The sequence below is a fragment of the Populus nigra genome, chromosome 7 (assembly GCF_951802175.1).
Source record: "Populus nigra chromosome 7, ddPopNigr1.1, whole genome shotgun sequence".
Taxonomy (NCBI): Eukaryota; Viridiplantae; Streptophyta; class Magnoliopsida; order Malpighiales; family Salicaceae; genus Populus; species Populus nigra.
The window spans coordinates 8,080,178-8,094,335 of record NC_084858.1 but is presented as its reverse complement, the minus strand read 5'-3'; the positions used below and the strand labels follow the sequence as shown (position 1 = coordinate 8,094,335).

At 34.7% G+C, this 14,158-nt stretch overlaps 2 protein-coding genes and 1 long non-coding RNA gene across 6 annotated transcripts in view; 2 read left to right on the top strand and 1 right to left on the bottom strand.

Moving 5' to 3' along the window:
• The first annotated feature begins 677 nt into the window (after positions 1-677).
• On the top strand, positions 678-4,320 carry LOC133699941 (serine/threonine-protein kinase SRK2A-like). The gene is made up of 9 exons (XM_062123464.1): positions 678-1,061; positions 1,275-1,349; positions 1,442-1,543; positions 1,641-1,694; positions 1,805-1,897; positions 1,998-2,090; positions 3,424-3,528; positions 3,610-3,708; positions 3,790-4,320. The coding sequence occupies exons 1-9, from the start codon at positions 942-944 to the stop codon at positions 4,111-4,113; spliced, it is 1,065 nt and encodes a 354-aa protein (XP_061979448.1). The 5' UTR covers positions 678-941; the 3' UTR covers positions 4,114-4,320.
• Positions 4,321-4,872: 552 nt separating this feature from the next.
• Positions 4,873-14,158, bottom strand: part of LOC133699509 (ferrochelatase-2, chloroplastic-like) — a 29,710-nt gene continuing 20,424 nt past the window's right edge. Inside the window, exons 8-11 of one of the 4 annotated variants that reach the window (XM_062122775.1) lie at positions 9,086-9,216; positions 6,433-6,533; positions 5,986-6,288; positions 4,873-5,357 (exon numbers count right to left, since the gene is read on the bottom strand). In XM_062122775.1, the coding sequence (XP_061978759.1) occupies positions 5,117-5,357; positions 5,986-6,288; positions 6,433-6,533; positions 9,086-9,216 (776 nt within the window). In that variant the 3' untranslated portion in view covers positions 4,873-5,116. Of the gene's footprint in view, positions 5,358-5,985; positions 6,298-6,432; positions 6,534-9,085; positions 9,217-14,158 lie in introns of all 4 variants that reach the window. The other 3 variants (XM_062122774.1, XM_062122777.1, XM_062122778.1) reach the window with 3 other exon arrangements.
• LOC133699511 (uncharacterized) lies at positions 10,010-11,056 on the top strand. Its single transcript, XR_009843286.1, has 3 exons — positions 10,010-10,347; positions 10,418-10,725; positions 10,874-11,056. It is a non-coding gene; the product is annotated as an uncharacterized LOC133699511 (long non-coding RNA).

The window sequence follows — 14,158 nt, the reverse complement described above, 5'->3', positions numbered from 1 at the left end:
AAATATTTGGTCTTGTTGTGTTTGGAAGTGTGGTTGCGGTTGCTTTTCAAAGTGTTTTTTACTTACAAATACATCAAAATCATTTTTTTTATTTTTTAAAAAATTATTTTTAATATCAGCGCATTAAAATGATTTGAAAACAAAAAAAATATTAATTTGAAGTTAAAAAATAAAAAATTTGTAAATTTTTTTAAAAGAGTTTTTGAAACACAAAAACAAATAAGGTTTTATGAAACTCAATTAAAAAAGCTTATAAAAACTGATTCACAAAACTGTGTTTCAAACTTAATTTTTTAATAAGTCCTGTAATATAAAATACAATTTGATTTGTTACTAAATATTTTACTATATTAATTATACTGTAAACACAAAAATAACTGCAAAACAAACATAGCCTTAAAAGACTTCTTGGATCTTAAATATAACACTTGTCTTATATTTTAGATTTTGCGTGGCTAGTAATCCGGTTTTTGTTTTATATATATCTATATTTCATGTTTGAATTAAAGAAAAGACCATGAAAAAATAAATCGTGAATGTATAATTTCGAGTATAAATAATTTATTAAGACTCGATGGAAAAGATTCTCTTATCATGCAGAAAAGTTCAAAAACTTCCTATTATTTTTCTTGGGGAAAAATGAATGTCCTTGTCTTAGAAAAGTAATATATGGTGGCTAGACAACTGACATGATGCTATCACAAATGGTTGGGATTAAAAAAATATATTTGTACTAACATTTCTTAACATTTTGATACAGGTTTATAGAAAATCACACATGCTTGTCTGATACCAAGAAATCCGCAGGCTATAAAGAGAACAGGAAGAGAAGGGATTTTGCATGTAATATGAACTGTACGTGCATATTGCAGAGAGTAGCATAACATTTGTTTAGCTAAAACAAGAAGGCATATTGCATAGCGAGTGAGAAAGAAAGGGAGATGGAGAAATATGAGTTGGTGAAAGATTTAGGAGCTGGGAATTTTGGGGTGGCAAGGCTTTTGAGGCACAAAGAAACCAAAGAACTTGTTGCCATGAAATACATAGAAAGAGGTCACAAGGTAATTTGTCTTTTTGTCCTTCTTTCTGTTAGGTTTCTGAGAAAGTTAGTTTTTCCAGAGAAAGTTCTGTGTTTTGTCACATGGGGCATCCTTAAAATGTTTGCTAATGTTCATAATATACCTAGTTTGTTGGTTCTTTGATTCTCTTGTGAAATACCAGGAAGGAAGATTGAGGATTTTTTGGGTTTTTGTTTTTGGTTCTTGATGTTACAGATAGACGAGAATGTTGCAAGGGAGATTATAAATCACAGATCATTAAGGCACCCTAATATAATTCGATTCAAGGAGGCAAGTATTAGAAATAGGGTTTAATTTTACAACTTCAATAAACACAGTTGTTAATTATGTTTGATTATTAAGTGAATTGAAATTTTTTGCAGGTGGTTTTGACCCCAACTCATTTGGTAATTGTGATGGAGTATGCAGCTGGTGGAGAACTCTTTGAAAGAATCTGCAATGCTGGTAGATTCAGTGAAGATGAGGTTAAATTCCTCTCTGATTTATTTTGATTTAATTGATTGATTGCAGTTATTTAGTAGTAATCAAGTGTGGTTTTTGTCATTTTTTTTTAATTTTCAGGCTAGATATTTCTTTCAGCAGCTGATCTCTGGGGTTAATTTTTGTCACAACATGGTATAATCAAAACTCAGAGTTATCTATAATTATCATAAATCTCACCTTCTCAGTCTATTTACTAGAAATTGCTACAATTTCTGAATGTGTTTGTTTCTATTTCTTTGTAGCAAATCTGCCATAGAGATTTGAAACTGGAAAATACTCTGTTAGATGGAAGTCCTGCGCCTCGATTGAAAATCTGTGATTTTGGTTACTCTAAGGTTTGTAACTTCCTAAATCACACTTGATTTGTTAATTTGGTAACAAGTTTCATCCTTTTTACTTAATGTTCTTAACCTTTTTGGTTTCATACTGGTTTAGTCCTCTTTGCTGCATTCAAGGCCGAAATCAACTGTAGGAACTCCGGCATACATAGCACCGGAAGTTCTCTCTCGGAGAGAGTATGACGGAAAGGTAAGTTTCTTTTTCTTGTCCAATCTTTTAGTCTGTCAAACTGAATATCTAGTCACCTTAGAACATAAGTTTCAAGAGGAATTGGTCTCATGCTAGCTTTAACAAAACCCACTATCTAGTCCACAGCTGCACTTTTGTTGGACATCACTAGTGAGGCCAGCACTATCTTGAATGATCTAATCTTGTTTCCAACATACAACCATAAAAAAAGAGGTGGGTGCTAACTGGGACAAGTGGGAATCCATTTCTTTTATGTGCAAGAGAGTGGACTTTTGTCCCTGTGTAAGGGCTTTTGTCATTTTCAAGCATGAAGCACATGGTTTTCTAATTTTGGTTAGGAGATGTGATGCATTTTGGTTTATTTCCTAGTGGACATTTTTTATTTTCCTGAATACATTATGAAAGGATAAGCTTAATTGCACATGCAAGGCAGACAACAGATTTTATCATATCCTATTGATTGTTCTATATGACTTTGTTATCTTTTTGCATAGACAATCTTCCAATTGGCTTCATAGACACTTCAGATCCTTGTGTCATGTGGTTTTTAATTTTGGTTCTGGCAGATCTCGAAGGGTTGCTTAGTGTTTGGATTTGTTCAAGTGTTGACAATATGGCACTAATTAGTATGATTGATACTAGCTGATGCACAGCCGAGTGATTTGTCACTTTAGCTTGCATTACCAATTTTTTTCACCAGACTGAAATCCAAAAACCATGATCTGTAAATTAATAAAGCTCAAATTTGAGACAAAATATATGAATAAATGATATCAGAAAATGATGGACCTTGAATTACATTAACCAGTTGCTATATCAGTTTCAGATTTCGGCAAGTTATTTTATCTGTAAAGATCTTGAATAACAGAAATGATTTGGTTGGTTAATATTTATGAGTAGTTGTCTTTGTGTGTGTGTAACCAAGAAGGTGTAGGATGCAGAAGTGCAGCGGGCTTTCCAAGTGAATTTGGTTTTGGATGTAACAAGGTCAATTCCCTGAATTAGTTTATGTATACCATAGACATTGTGTTAAAGACTTGATTCTAGAGATAACCTAATAATAATTAAATGATTAGACTATGAACTAGTGGTAGCTAATGATCCACAATCTTATCAGTCTTCAACATTGACAAAAACTCTCCATGTTTTGGAGGTGAAACGCAAAATGCTGCACATTCATTTCTTTCATAATTCTTTCAAGACAACATTGATTTTATTCACTGGTTTTTCGTTTCTGCTTTACATTTCTTTAATCTCTGGTTCTTGGGGCCATCTTCAATTTTGTTAATCAAGCCTTAAAAATTCCTTTGTTTTTTCCCTTTTTCTGGTTCAGATGGCAGATGTTTGGTCATGTGGAGTTACTCTTTATGTGATGCTGGTGGGGGCATACCCATTTGAAGACCAAGATGACCCCAAAAATTTTAGGAAAACAATTCAGGTGAAACATCTCTATCATCCTTGATCTTGGAAGAATCCATGAGTTATCATTACTCATTTTTTCCTTGTGTTTCTTCTGCAGAAAATTATGGCTGTCCAATACAAAATTCCTGACTATGTTCATGTATCTCAAGCTTGCAGACACCTGCTATCTCGCATATTCGTTGCAAACCCTTCCAGGGTATAATTCTCTAAATGGCTTGATTTTGCAGTGCTAAGTTACCATAAACCTGTGTATGAACATCGAATGATTTTGTTGCAGAGAATTTCACTCTCAGAAATCAAAAGCCACTCATGGTTCTTAAAGAACTTGCCAAAGGAACTGAGTGAATCATCACAAGCCATTTATTACCAGAGAGATAATCCAAGCTTTTCTGTTCAAAGTGTGGAGGAGATCATGAAAATTGTGGCCGAGGCAAGACAGCCACCTCCATCATCCAAGCCTGTCAGAAGTTTTGGTTGGGAAGTAGAAGAAGATGAAGATGATGAAGACATCGACGCAGAGGTAGAAGAGGACGACGGAGAAGATGAGTATGATAAGAGGGTCAAGGAGGTTCATGCAAGTGGAGAGTTTCATATCAGTTAAGCAGTATGGTCTTTGTTAAATTATTACATGAATTCAGTAGTAATGTGAACCTTAGTGGATTGCTCTTCATGTGTATTATAACAGGTAATAACTGCTGCATAAACCTATAAATTTGTGAACTTGAAACTCGGTATGTTCTAACTTGTATCACTGTTCATGTAATGCATTATTGACTTCTCCTTAAGAAATGATGGATGGCTTGTTTAATTGTATAGCTCATAACATAGAATATATCATAAGCTTGTTTAATTTTCATGAACAATGCAATTATCTTCTTGTATGGGAGTTCAAATGGAGAAGACAATTGTTTCAAGTATAGTTTTGAAACCGGCCCGGCGGGTCGAACCGGGACCCGGCCGACCCGGGGCTGCTGCAATCGGGCCGGGTTGAAGAAAAAATAGGGAAAGAAAAAACCAGTGTGACCCAGCGACCCGGTTGACCAGTTCAAAAGCCCGGTTGTAACCCGTTGACTTTTGTTTTTTTTTTTACTAAAACGACTTTTTAATTTTTTTAAAAAAATAATTGACCCGAGTGACCCGGTGATCCAGTCAAAACTCAGAACCGGGTTTTAGACCAGACTGGAAAACCACCAACAAAACCAGAAGTTGACCGTGGGGAACTTGGATTCAATATGCTGCCAGCTTAAAAGCTGTCTTCGCACTTCACAGAAGTATAGTGAGCCAGGGGTTTTAAGAGTTTGCTTAAAGAGGATATACAGTTCAAAACTTTATAACTATAAATCGAAGAACATTCTGTAAGTAAACAAATAATAGAACATCTAGCATACAATTACTTTCACCCATTGAAGGGCTGCACAGCCTGTACGATGCCATTAACCCAAATCCAACCAAGTATGGCCATATACAATAATGCCATAGTGTTCAAATTAGCATGTATATATATATATGATACATTAGGAATTAAGCATGTCGATTTCAGTAACAAAATTTACACTTGGCATAGTTCGTTTGATAGAGGTGGGGAAGGTTTTGTTCGCTGTTGTTCAATGAAAAAATGGCAATATACCCCATTGGTGCAAAAAACCCTGCCCGGTGGTGACTTCTAGAACCAATAGAACAAGAACTGCCAGCATAGCTGCTCGTCCGTTCCAGGTTTCTGCACTTCTTGTCCAACCCCATTCCCATACCATCACAGGCGATTGTAGCTCCCTTTGTTTTGAATCATACACTGCCAGTAGCTCCTCTACACTGCCGAGTGGAACTAAAGACTGCGAAGATCCCAAACTAATAATCAGACAAAAGTCAGTTGAGAATATATATGCAGCTCATCACCACAGAGACTGAGTAGAAGATAACAACCATCCTAGCATGCTTTCATTTAGATATTGAAGGAGAAAAATTACATTTTGAGATGCCCATGTTCTTCTCAGAGCTGGTTTCCAGATTCAATGAGAAAAGGAGTGACATGTAAATGTTCAACGGTGATTATATGCCATTCTGCTTAATTTAATGGGTCAGTAAAGGAGAAAAGATTTGGAATTCAGAAAAGGCCCCACCCTGTCACAACTCAGCTAATTTGGAAATGCAGGAAAAAAATGGGCAAAATTTAAAGGGGTAAGGACCGGGAAGGGGAAGACCAAACTGTTGCAGTCTATGTTACATGGCAACAAGAACAATTTTGGTGAAACATATTTAGAAAACAAAACTGAATACCACAGGTTAATGTTTAACTTGGGATAGGCAACTATGTTACTATGATGGAGGATCTCTGAAATTCATTTCATCTAAATAACACAAATGTGTACACACATACACGGATGAGAGAGAGGGAGCGACAGACAGGAGAGCACATGCACACAGACAAGATAACATGGCACTAACACACAAACAGGCAGAAGTACAGCAAAACAACCTTGTAGATAAAAAGTTCCACTGGCATTGAGAAGTTTCATGCTGGCATCTACAAACAGCAAACTTCAAGCATCTTATTTTGCTTCTAAGTTGTTGAGAAAATAAGGGTACCTGTCGAGCTTCAATATTTGAGACTGCCATAGCTCCTACATATGGAAGACTCTCAATCACTGCATCTGCCAAATCTGAAATGAACGTTGGTTCACATCCTAGTGCAGGAACACGTCCCCATTTTTCTATACCAGACTTAAGAGCCAGCTCTTTGTACTCAACATCAATTTCTTCCAAAGTTTCAATATGCTCACTGACAAAACTGCGAATCAGAGTTCAAAATTTTGATAGCTTCAATGCATAAATTAAAACAACAAGTCAGCAATGAACCAACAACTTGGAGTAAAAAATCCAGTTAAATCAGTGTCTTAGCCTGATGATGGCAAAATTAAATTACCTAATTGGAACAGCCAAGAGACATTTCACCCCTCTCTTCCCAAGCTCAATGATTGTCTCATCAGTATAAGGTTTCAACCATTCGACAGGTCCAACTCTGCTCTGTTAGAATATCCAGATCATCAAGTGACTTGCTGTGAAAGTTTCATGCAAACAGAAGTAACGTAAAACATGGACAAAATATAAGGGAAAAAAAAAAAAAACTAAGTGCTATGTATTTGCATACTTGCATCAAAACTCATCATGTCATTAGAGACCTTTCTAAAAAAAATAAAAATAAAACATTGTTTAGCAGTTATAGCATATCTTATTTCGAACAAAACTATCAATCTCACTAGTGGACATAGAAATCATAAGCAAACCAAATATGACCACACAATAATTACTTATGCTTCTTCCACTTTTTTTTCTTTTCCTTTTCATTAGATAATTCTTCCCACATTTTTTTTTACCTAATCTGACATCAAGTTAATGCACTTAATAGTATTTTTTTTAGTTAAAGAGAAGGAAAATACTCAGATAATAATCATTAAAATTTCTTTGAGTTTAGTCCTTTTCAAACACGGACACCAAAACCCTACAACAGATACCTTAAGGCCATCCAAATCTCTTCTTTAGTAAACGAACCCAATTAAACTTAAGGAACCCTGCTATTTTTTCCTTTATTTGCAATCCTTAACAAGCCCTAACTTCGTGCATTAAAACTTCTGGTAACAGGAACTCATTAGATAACCTTGTTTTCTTTCTTTCTTCTAATCTCATCAAAACTTCTTTTTTTTTTGTGTGGATTTCTTAGCCATCTGCTTTGATAACCCACACAAGACTATAACATGAAAGGGCTAAAAGGGTTGGGGACAAGGATAATCTTTCTAATGATATGATCGTTGACATACTTTTAAGACTTCCCTCAAAGTCACTCTGCAGATTCAGGTGCTTATCAAAACAATGGAGCAATTTAATGCTTGACACCAAGATTGTGAAACCGTATCATGACAAGTACTGGAAAGAGAACCTTCCTCTTTTGATGTACCATGATCTATCTCCTCGAGAAAGTCCAAGTATTTGCATGAACCTTGACGAGGAATGGTTTCCTGAGAGAAGGTCTATTGTGAAAGGAACTCATTGTTTAATTATGATGGATGCTAACAGTAGGGTTTGTGATAAATTTGAGTTGTCTTTGGAAGGTTATGGTGATGTCATTGTAATTCCTCCTGGTCACGAATTGGTTTGTCTTAAAAGAGGGAGGGGGGGTATTTTTTTGTGTAACCTTAACACCCATGAACTAGTCGAGTTGCCTAAGCCGTGTGGTAAAAGTATCAGGATCGAATACTTTGCTCTAATGTATATACCTTCTACCAGTAAGTCCAAGTTACTTCACTTGATCCATAATCACTGTGAAGAAAATGATTTGGTTTTGCGTACTTCATTATGGATATATGATATTAGGAATGATGGCAAATCTGGTTCCCATTCCTGGAGGTTGGTCCCTGAACAGTTTCCTCATTCATATCCGTGGTTAATGCATGTTGTAGAAAATGTTGATGGAACAGTTTATTGGTGGATGAAACCTGACCACTATGGCCAGGAAAGGAAGAAGGAAAAGATAATCTCAATAGATATTATGAAAGAAGATTTCTTGATAATTGATGAACCATTAGAATGTTCATATCCTTCTGGTAATTATGTTTCTCTGGTAGGTTTCAAGGGTCAATTGAGTCTAACATGTACAGGGTGGTACGACTTTCATTATTGATATTTGGATGTTGAAGGTCCTTGAGAATTCTCAGTGGGAAAAGGAATACAGCATCAATCTTCCATTCTGGAATGCATTGCCTTTACATGTTGGTGAAAGAGAGATGTTTGAAAGGTCAATGAAGTCTTCAGTATTAAACTATTGTAACATGCAAGAAAACATCGCAAAATGCTACAGAAGTTTGTGTAGACACACAAAAAGGGCCCTTATATCTACTATGGCGGCTTATTTCCACTTGGGAGGTCACATATATGTGAATATCACCACTGATATCTCCCTCCAGATTATTACCATGTTTTATTTGCTTTTGTGTGTGTTTAATGCATTATTTTGATTTCTACTCTGTATTTTTAATTTCTATTCATCCCACCCAGAATTACAAATCAGATGCTACCATAAGATGATGCCTCTGCCAAATATATTTTTTTTATTCTATATGCTATTCAATAGAAAAATTCATCAACTTCCATACTCAAACACTAGGCCAGAACTTGACTCACTTAAAAACTTCATTTGACACCTCCTTTCTCGTTCTTAGTTCCAATTGTGCCAACCATATCTTTATTTAAAAGCTAGTATGCTATATGCTTTCTCCCGCACCGCACCTAGGGTCTAAGTTTCAAAAAAGGAACATCTATGTCGCTATTTATAGATTTTAATGAATATCAGCAAATATGAACTTGCTTTTAGAAAGTCAGCTTGTTCATCAAATCAGAACAATTTTAGTGTTACTGCCAGATATTCAGTTTTCTCAACCTAGGATTCTTTTTTGGGCCAACAATCTTTGGAAGCTTTCACAAACAAAGTAAAGTTAACTAGGCAATACATTGTTACTGATAATTTGTGAATCTAAATACACTAATTACGACCCAGATGGCATCAAGAAGAAACACAGAAGTACCTGATAAGCAAGAGTGTATGCATTCATAATCTTTCTCTTTTCTAATTCCTCCATTATCAAATCTATGCATTCCTCCATTTCTGCTTTATACGGATCACCAGCCTCTTCCACATATGCAAGTGGCACACCATTAAAAAAAAACTAAAAGAGATCAGTGAATCACTGTAGATTGTCTCTAGAATTACTGTGGATTGCACTGTTTATGTTTAGAATTCATTCTTGCGATAGGTTTTGACCAATTTTCTTTCACTATTTTTTCATTTGTTTTCTTGGATACGTGGCAGTATCCCTGCCATGTATCTTTTTTTTTTCTTTTTTCAGGTTACATCTTTCCATGTCTTTGTTTTTTCTGATACAAACGCATCAGAGAACGCCTAAAAAACAAATCAGAGAGCACGTTCATCCATCTCAATTAAAATTAAAAAAAAACTATTAAAAAAAAACTAAAAGAGATCAGTGAATCACTGTAGATTGTCTCTAGAATTACTGTGGATTGCACTGTTTATGTTTAGAATTCATTCTTGCGATAGGTTTTGACCAATTTTCTTTCACTATTTTTTCATTTGTTTTCTTGGATACGTGGCAGTATCCCTGCCATGTATCTTTTTTTTTTCTTTTTTCAGGTTACATCTTTCCATGTCTTTGTTTTTTCTGATACAAACGCATCAGAGAACGCCTAAAAAACAAATCAGAGAGCACGTTCATCCATCTCAATTAAAATTAAAAAAAAACTAAAAGAGATCAGTGAATCACTGTAGATTGTCTCTAGAATTACTGTGGATTGCACTGTTTATGTTTAGAATTCATTCTTGCGATAGGTTTTGACCAATTTTCTTTCACTATTTTTTCATTTGTTTTCTTGGATACGTGGCAGTATCCCTGCCATGTATCTTTTTTTTTTCTTTTTTCAGGTTACATCTTTCCATGTCTTTGTTTTTTCTGATACAAACGCATCAGAGAACGCCTAAAAAACAAATCAGAGAGCACGTTCATCCATCTCAATTAAAATTAAAAAAAATACTAATTACTGTGGACTCGAGCAATTCTTATCGCTTGAAGGTTTGCTTTGGTGTTTTTTCGCGCTAAGTTGGGATTCATGGAGATTTATCCCTGTTGGTTTATTCGGCTGGTGGCTTTATCCAGGAGGAACATCGTCTTGGTTTCACTCCAAGATCTCAGTTTGCATCGGGATTTCAGTTCTCACCAGGAGGTTTGGGCGGAGCTTGCGCTTCGTTCACTAAAAAAGAATGGGATCCGGATCCGTAAGTGGCTTCGATAAGCTTTTAGTTAAGACTGATTTTCTTCCTTACCTTATAGAGCTTTGTCTGGCAGGGAATTTTAGCTCCTTCCTTTTCTTGCTGGTTGGGCCCTCACAGACAAATATTATAATTACATGTGGAAAAATCAGGGTATGTGGACAGAAGCTCCTAAAAGGAAAGACTGGGAAATGAAGGGTGAATGATGGCTTGGATTTCATGATGGCTTAGGCTATAAGGGAAAGGGACTTTAGTCTGCAGAGACGTGGCCGCCACCAGAAAATCTGGCTTGCTTTTAGGAGTCCTTTCTTCTGGATTGTATGTGTTCTTATTATGCTACATTAAATGCAACGCCCACTTGGTTAGATTTGATTGAGAGAGCAGGTGAGTTTATTTGTGATTAATAATTTGGTCAGATTTTATATATTGTTGTAGTGATTGACTGACCAGTTTTGGTTTTTTTAAAATTAATTTCATTTTCAGTCTGTCTTTTTTACAAAATATCACTTGACAGTGAAGCTTTGTTTATTAGGTGGCTTGGCATGGATTAAAAGGCTTTTTATAATTCTTATTTACACATGGCTGGTCTGCTTGGATTTCTCTGTGCTGGTACGTTTTTCTTTCCAAGAATTAAGGTGTGGGCATGCATTTGGATGTCTCAGTTGAGATAGTTGGGAGTGGGTTGGTTCAACATGATGATGAAAGGAAAAAAGGAGTGTGGTTTTAAGCTGTTTCAACTGACAGACATTTAATGCACGTTGAGGTTGGCATGTTGCCGCCATTGTGATGTGCAGTGTTTTTCTTGATTTGTTAGCTTGGTTTTGACTTGGGTAGGTGATGGGTTGTCCTTTTAGAATATTTTTTAAGAGCTCTATTTCATATCTGATCATTTTTTCTTAGGCGGGAAATGTGGAAACAAGGTGAGGGGGCTGATTTGTTAGTTTTGTTCTGACTTGGGTAGGTGATTGGTTGTCCTGTTAGAATATTTTTTAAGAGCTTTGTTTCATATCTGGTCATAGCAATCACTTTTGTTTTGTGACATCCAGTTGGTTGCTTTTTATCATATTGGTAGGCATGTATTTTCCTTTTTCCTGCAAAGATATATAATGTTTCAAGCTCTGCTTTTGGATGTGCTGGCTCCTAACTTTTTCCCTGTGTTCTACTAAGACAAAGGTTAGTTTTTTAAGATTATTCTATGCTTTTCCTCAGCTTTAGTTTCAAATCAATTTGGGTTGCAAGTTATAAACTTTGTACTGAGAGGTTTGTTTAGACATGTCAATGCTGAAAGTCAGATTTGTCCATTGTCTCTTTACTGTATTTTTAAGATTCGGCTCCTTTTAGTTGTCTTTAATTTTTTTTACTTTTGTTGAACGATTATTTGTAGCATTAAAAACCAATCATGCAAGTTGGCTGTGCAAGCTAATTGCCTCTTCTCCTGTTTCTTAAACTCTTTGCAAGCCAATGACTTAAAAAAGCTTAAAGAAAAAGCAGAGCATCTTTAAGCTTAAAGAAAAAGCAGAGTAATAATCAAAAGAGATGAAAAGCGGGGCACAATGCCGACATGGTAGAAATCCCATATATTTTAGAGTTTTGGTAATGACGACTTGAGAATTCATCGCCTCAACTTCTAGCCTGAATTTTTTTATTTAAAAAAAAATTAATATGAAATTGGCTTAGATCTAATGAGTTAATTTACTATAGGTTGAATTATCAGGTTGAAATTCTATTTGACTTTTTTAAAATGATATATTTTAATTTTTTTAAAATTGATTATTATCTCATTTGACTATAAACATTCAACAAATCAAAGTTAATAGCATTAGCCCCCAAGAACCCTCCAAGCACAAAAATTACCTTAGCCTTCTCTCAGCCCCCAAAGAGTTTCGTTTAATATTTGTGTTTGGTGGGATATAAATGAGGGGGGTTAAAGAAAAAGAAACAAACTTTGTTCCCAAAATGGTTCGTGTATTTGGGACAGAAAAAATAGAGCCTAATCTTCTAAAACATTTAACACTGTTTGGCCATGAGAACCTGTAGAGTTTGACAATTGTGTTGCATGCTTTAGGGAATTAAAAAAAAAATTGCAGCAGAATGGAAAGACCACCAAATTTTCATAGAGTTTTAGCGAAAAACCTCAGTATATCTTCACTAATTTTTTTTTAAAACGCCTCTCCATAACCTGGACTAGAAGCCTAGCACCTAAAAAAAAATAATTCCATCAACAACACAGGAGATTTAGGGTAAGTATTTTTTGTTCCATCTGGTTTTGGATTAAAAAATTATTTTTAAAAAAGAATTATGAATTGAAATGAATGAATTTTTTATTTGAGATAAGGCATTTGAGGTTGATTGGTACTTGAGATATAGGAAAAACAGTTTGTTTGTGGCTTTTTTCATCTCGATTTTAGGTGTTGATTTGGCTGATAAGTTGATTTATGCATGTGAAAATATTTGTTTTACAGGTTGCTTTACCTTTTGTGGACCTTCTCACAATCTTTAATCGTGTAGGCCATTGGTTTTGCTATCCACTTTTAAGGAATGTTTAACAAGGTATTTTCATGTCTTATTTTTTTTATTAGACAGTGTTATGGTTTATGGTTGTTTTGTTCTTTCTTTCAAGCTATTTTCTGCTAAATTTATTTAAATATTTTTATTGTTGTAGAAGGAGCTTAAGTTGAATTAATAGCTAAATCTGAATTTATCTAAAACTAAATTCAAATTTAATTATATATAAAAAAACCCCTCGAAAACCTAGAAACTCAAGTCTCACGCAATATATACGGTTCCAACTGTTCATAAGCTCTACCTTGAAGAAAAGCCCAATAATATAAACTCAGTCTTGGATAAGAATTTAGTTTTCATGGACTCAAGAGGAAGAGCTCAGCTCATATTTTGAATCTTAATATTTTGCAGTCATAGCTATTCAAATTAATAGCACCAGGGACAATTTAATTTTTTTTTTGTGTTTAAGTTTTCATTCGTTGAAAAACAAGTATGTTGTATCAGTTTGTGTTCAATTCTCTCTATGTGAGCAAGGCAGTGGAAGTAGGGAACAACTTTGTTGTTCACCAAGCCGATCAAGTCGTGGCTGAAAAAGCCAAAACCTTGCAAGATCGTATTGTAATTTCTCTTAACATTGATTTTTAATTGCAATTAAGGTTTTTGACTTGACTGGATACATTTGATTCTATGACAATTTTTTTTAATTAATTTATTTGTTCCATAAAATGAATGGATTTGTTGTTTAATTTTCAATTGGTCTTGATGCTTTATTCCTTAATTTCTTCCCTCCAATTTTGTGTGCAATCAAGAGAACTAGCTTTGCTTGCAATTTCAGTTCTCGCTGTCATTTTCTTAGACAATTTGTGTTACCAAAAAGCTTTGGTTGAGACGAACAACTACACCATCTTCACTTTTGTCTTTTCTACTTTGAACAGTTTTGTCACTCAAAGGCTAATTAAATTTTATTAACTTGAGTTTGGGGTATTGTTTTGCTTTGCTGGAAAATATATGATTGATGATATGTGTTTTTTAAAAAGGTATTGCTTGAACTCATGCTTAGTGATATGTGTTTTTTTTTAAAAAAAAAACTAATTGAACTCATGTTAATGGTTATTTAAAGAGATACATTCCGAAATGAAAGATGCTTAAGAATAAAAAATAATAATAAGTTGAAGATTTTTCCATTTGGGTGTTAATTGCTTGGTTAACTAATAAAATAATTTAGGCGATCAAGGTTATTACTTCTATGCTTCAAAACAGAAAATTAGATTGTTTATTGATTTGACATGGTAATTTAAGGTGTTGTGTGTTGAAT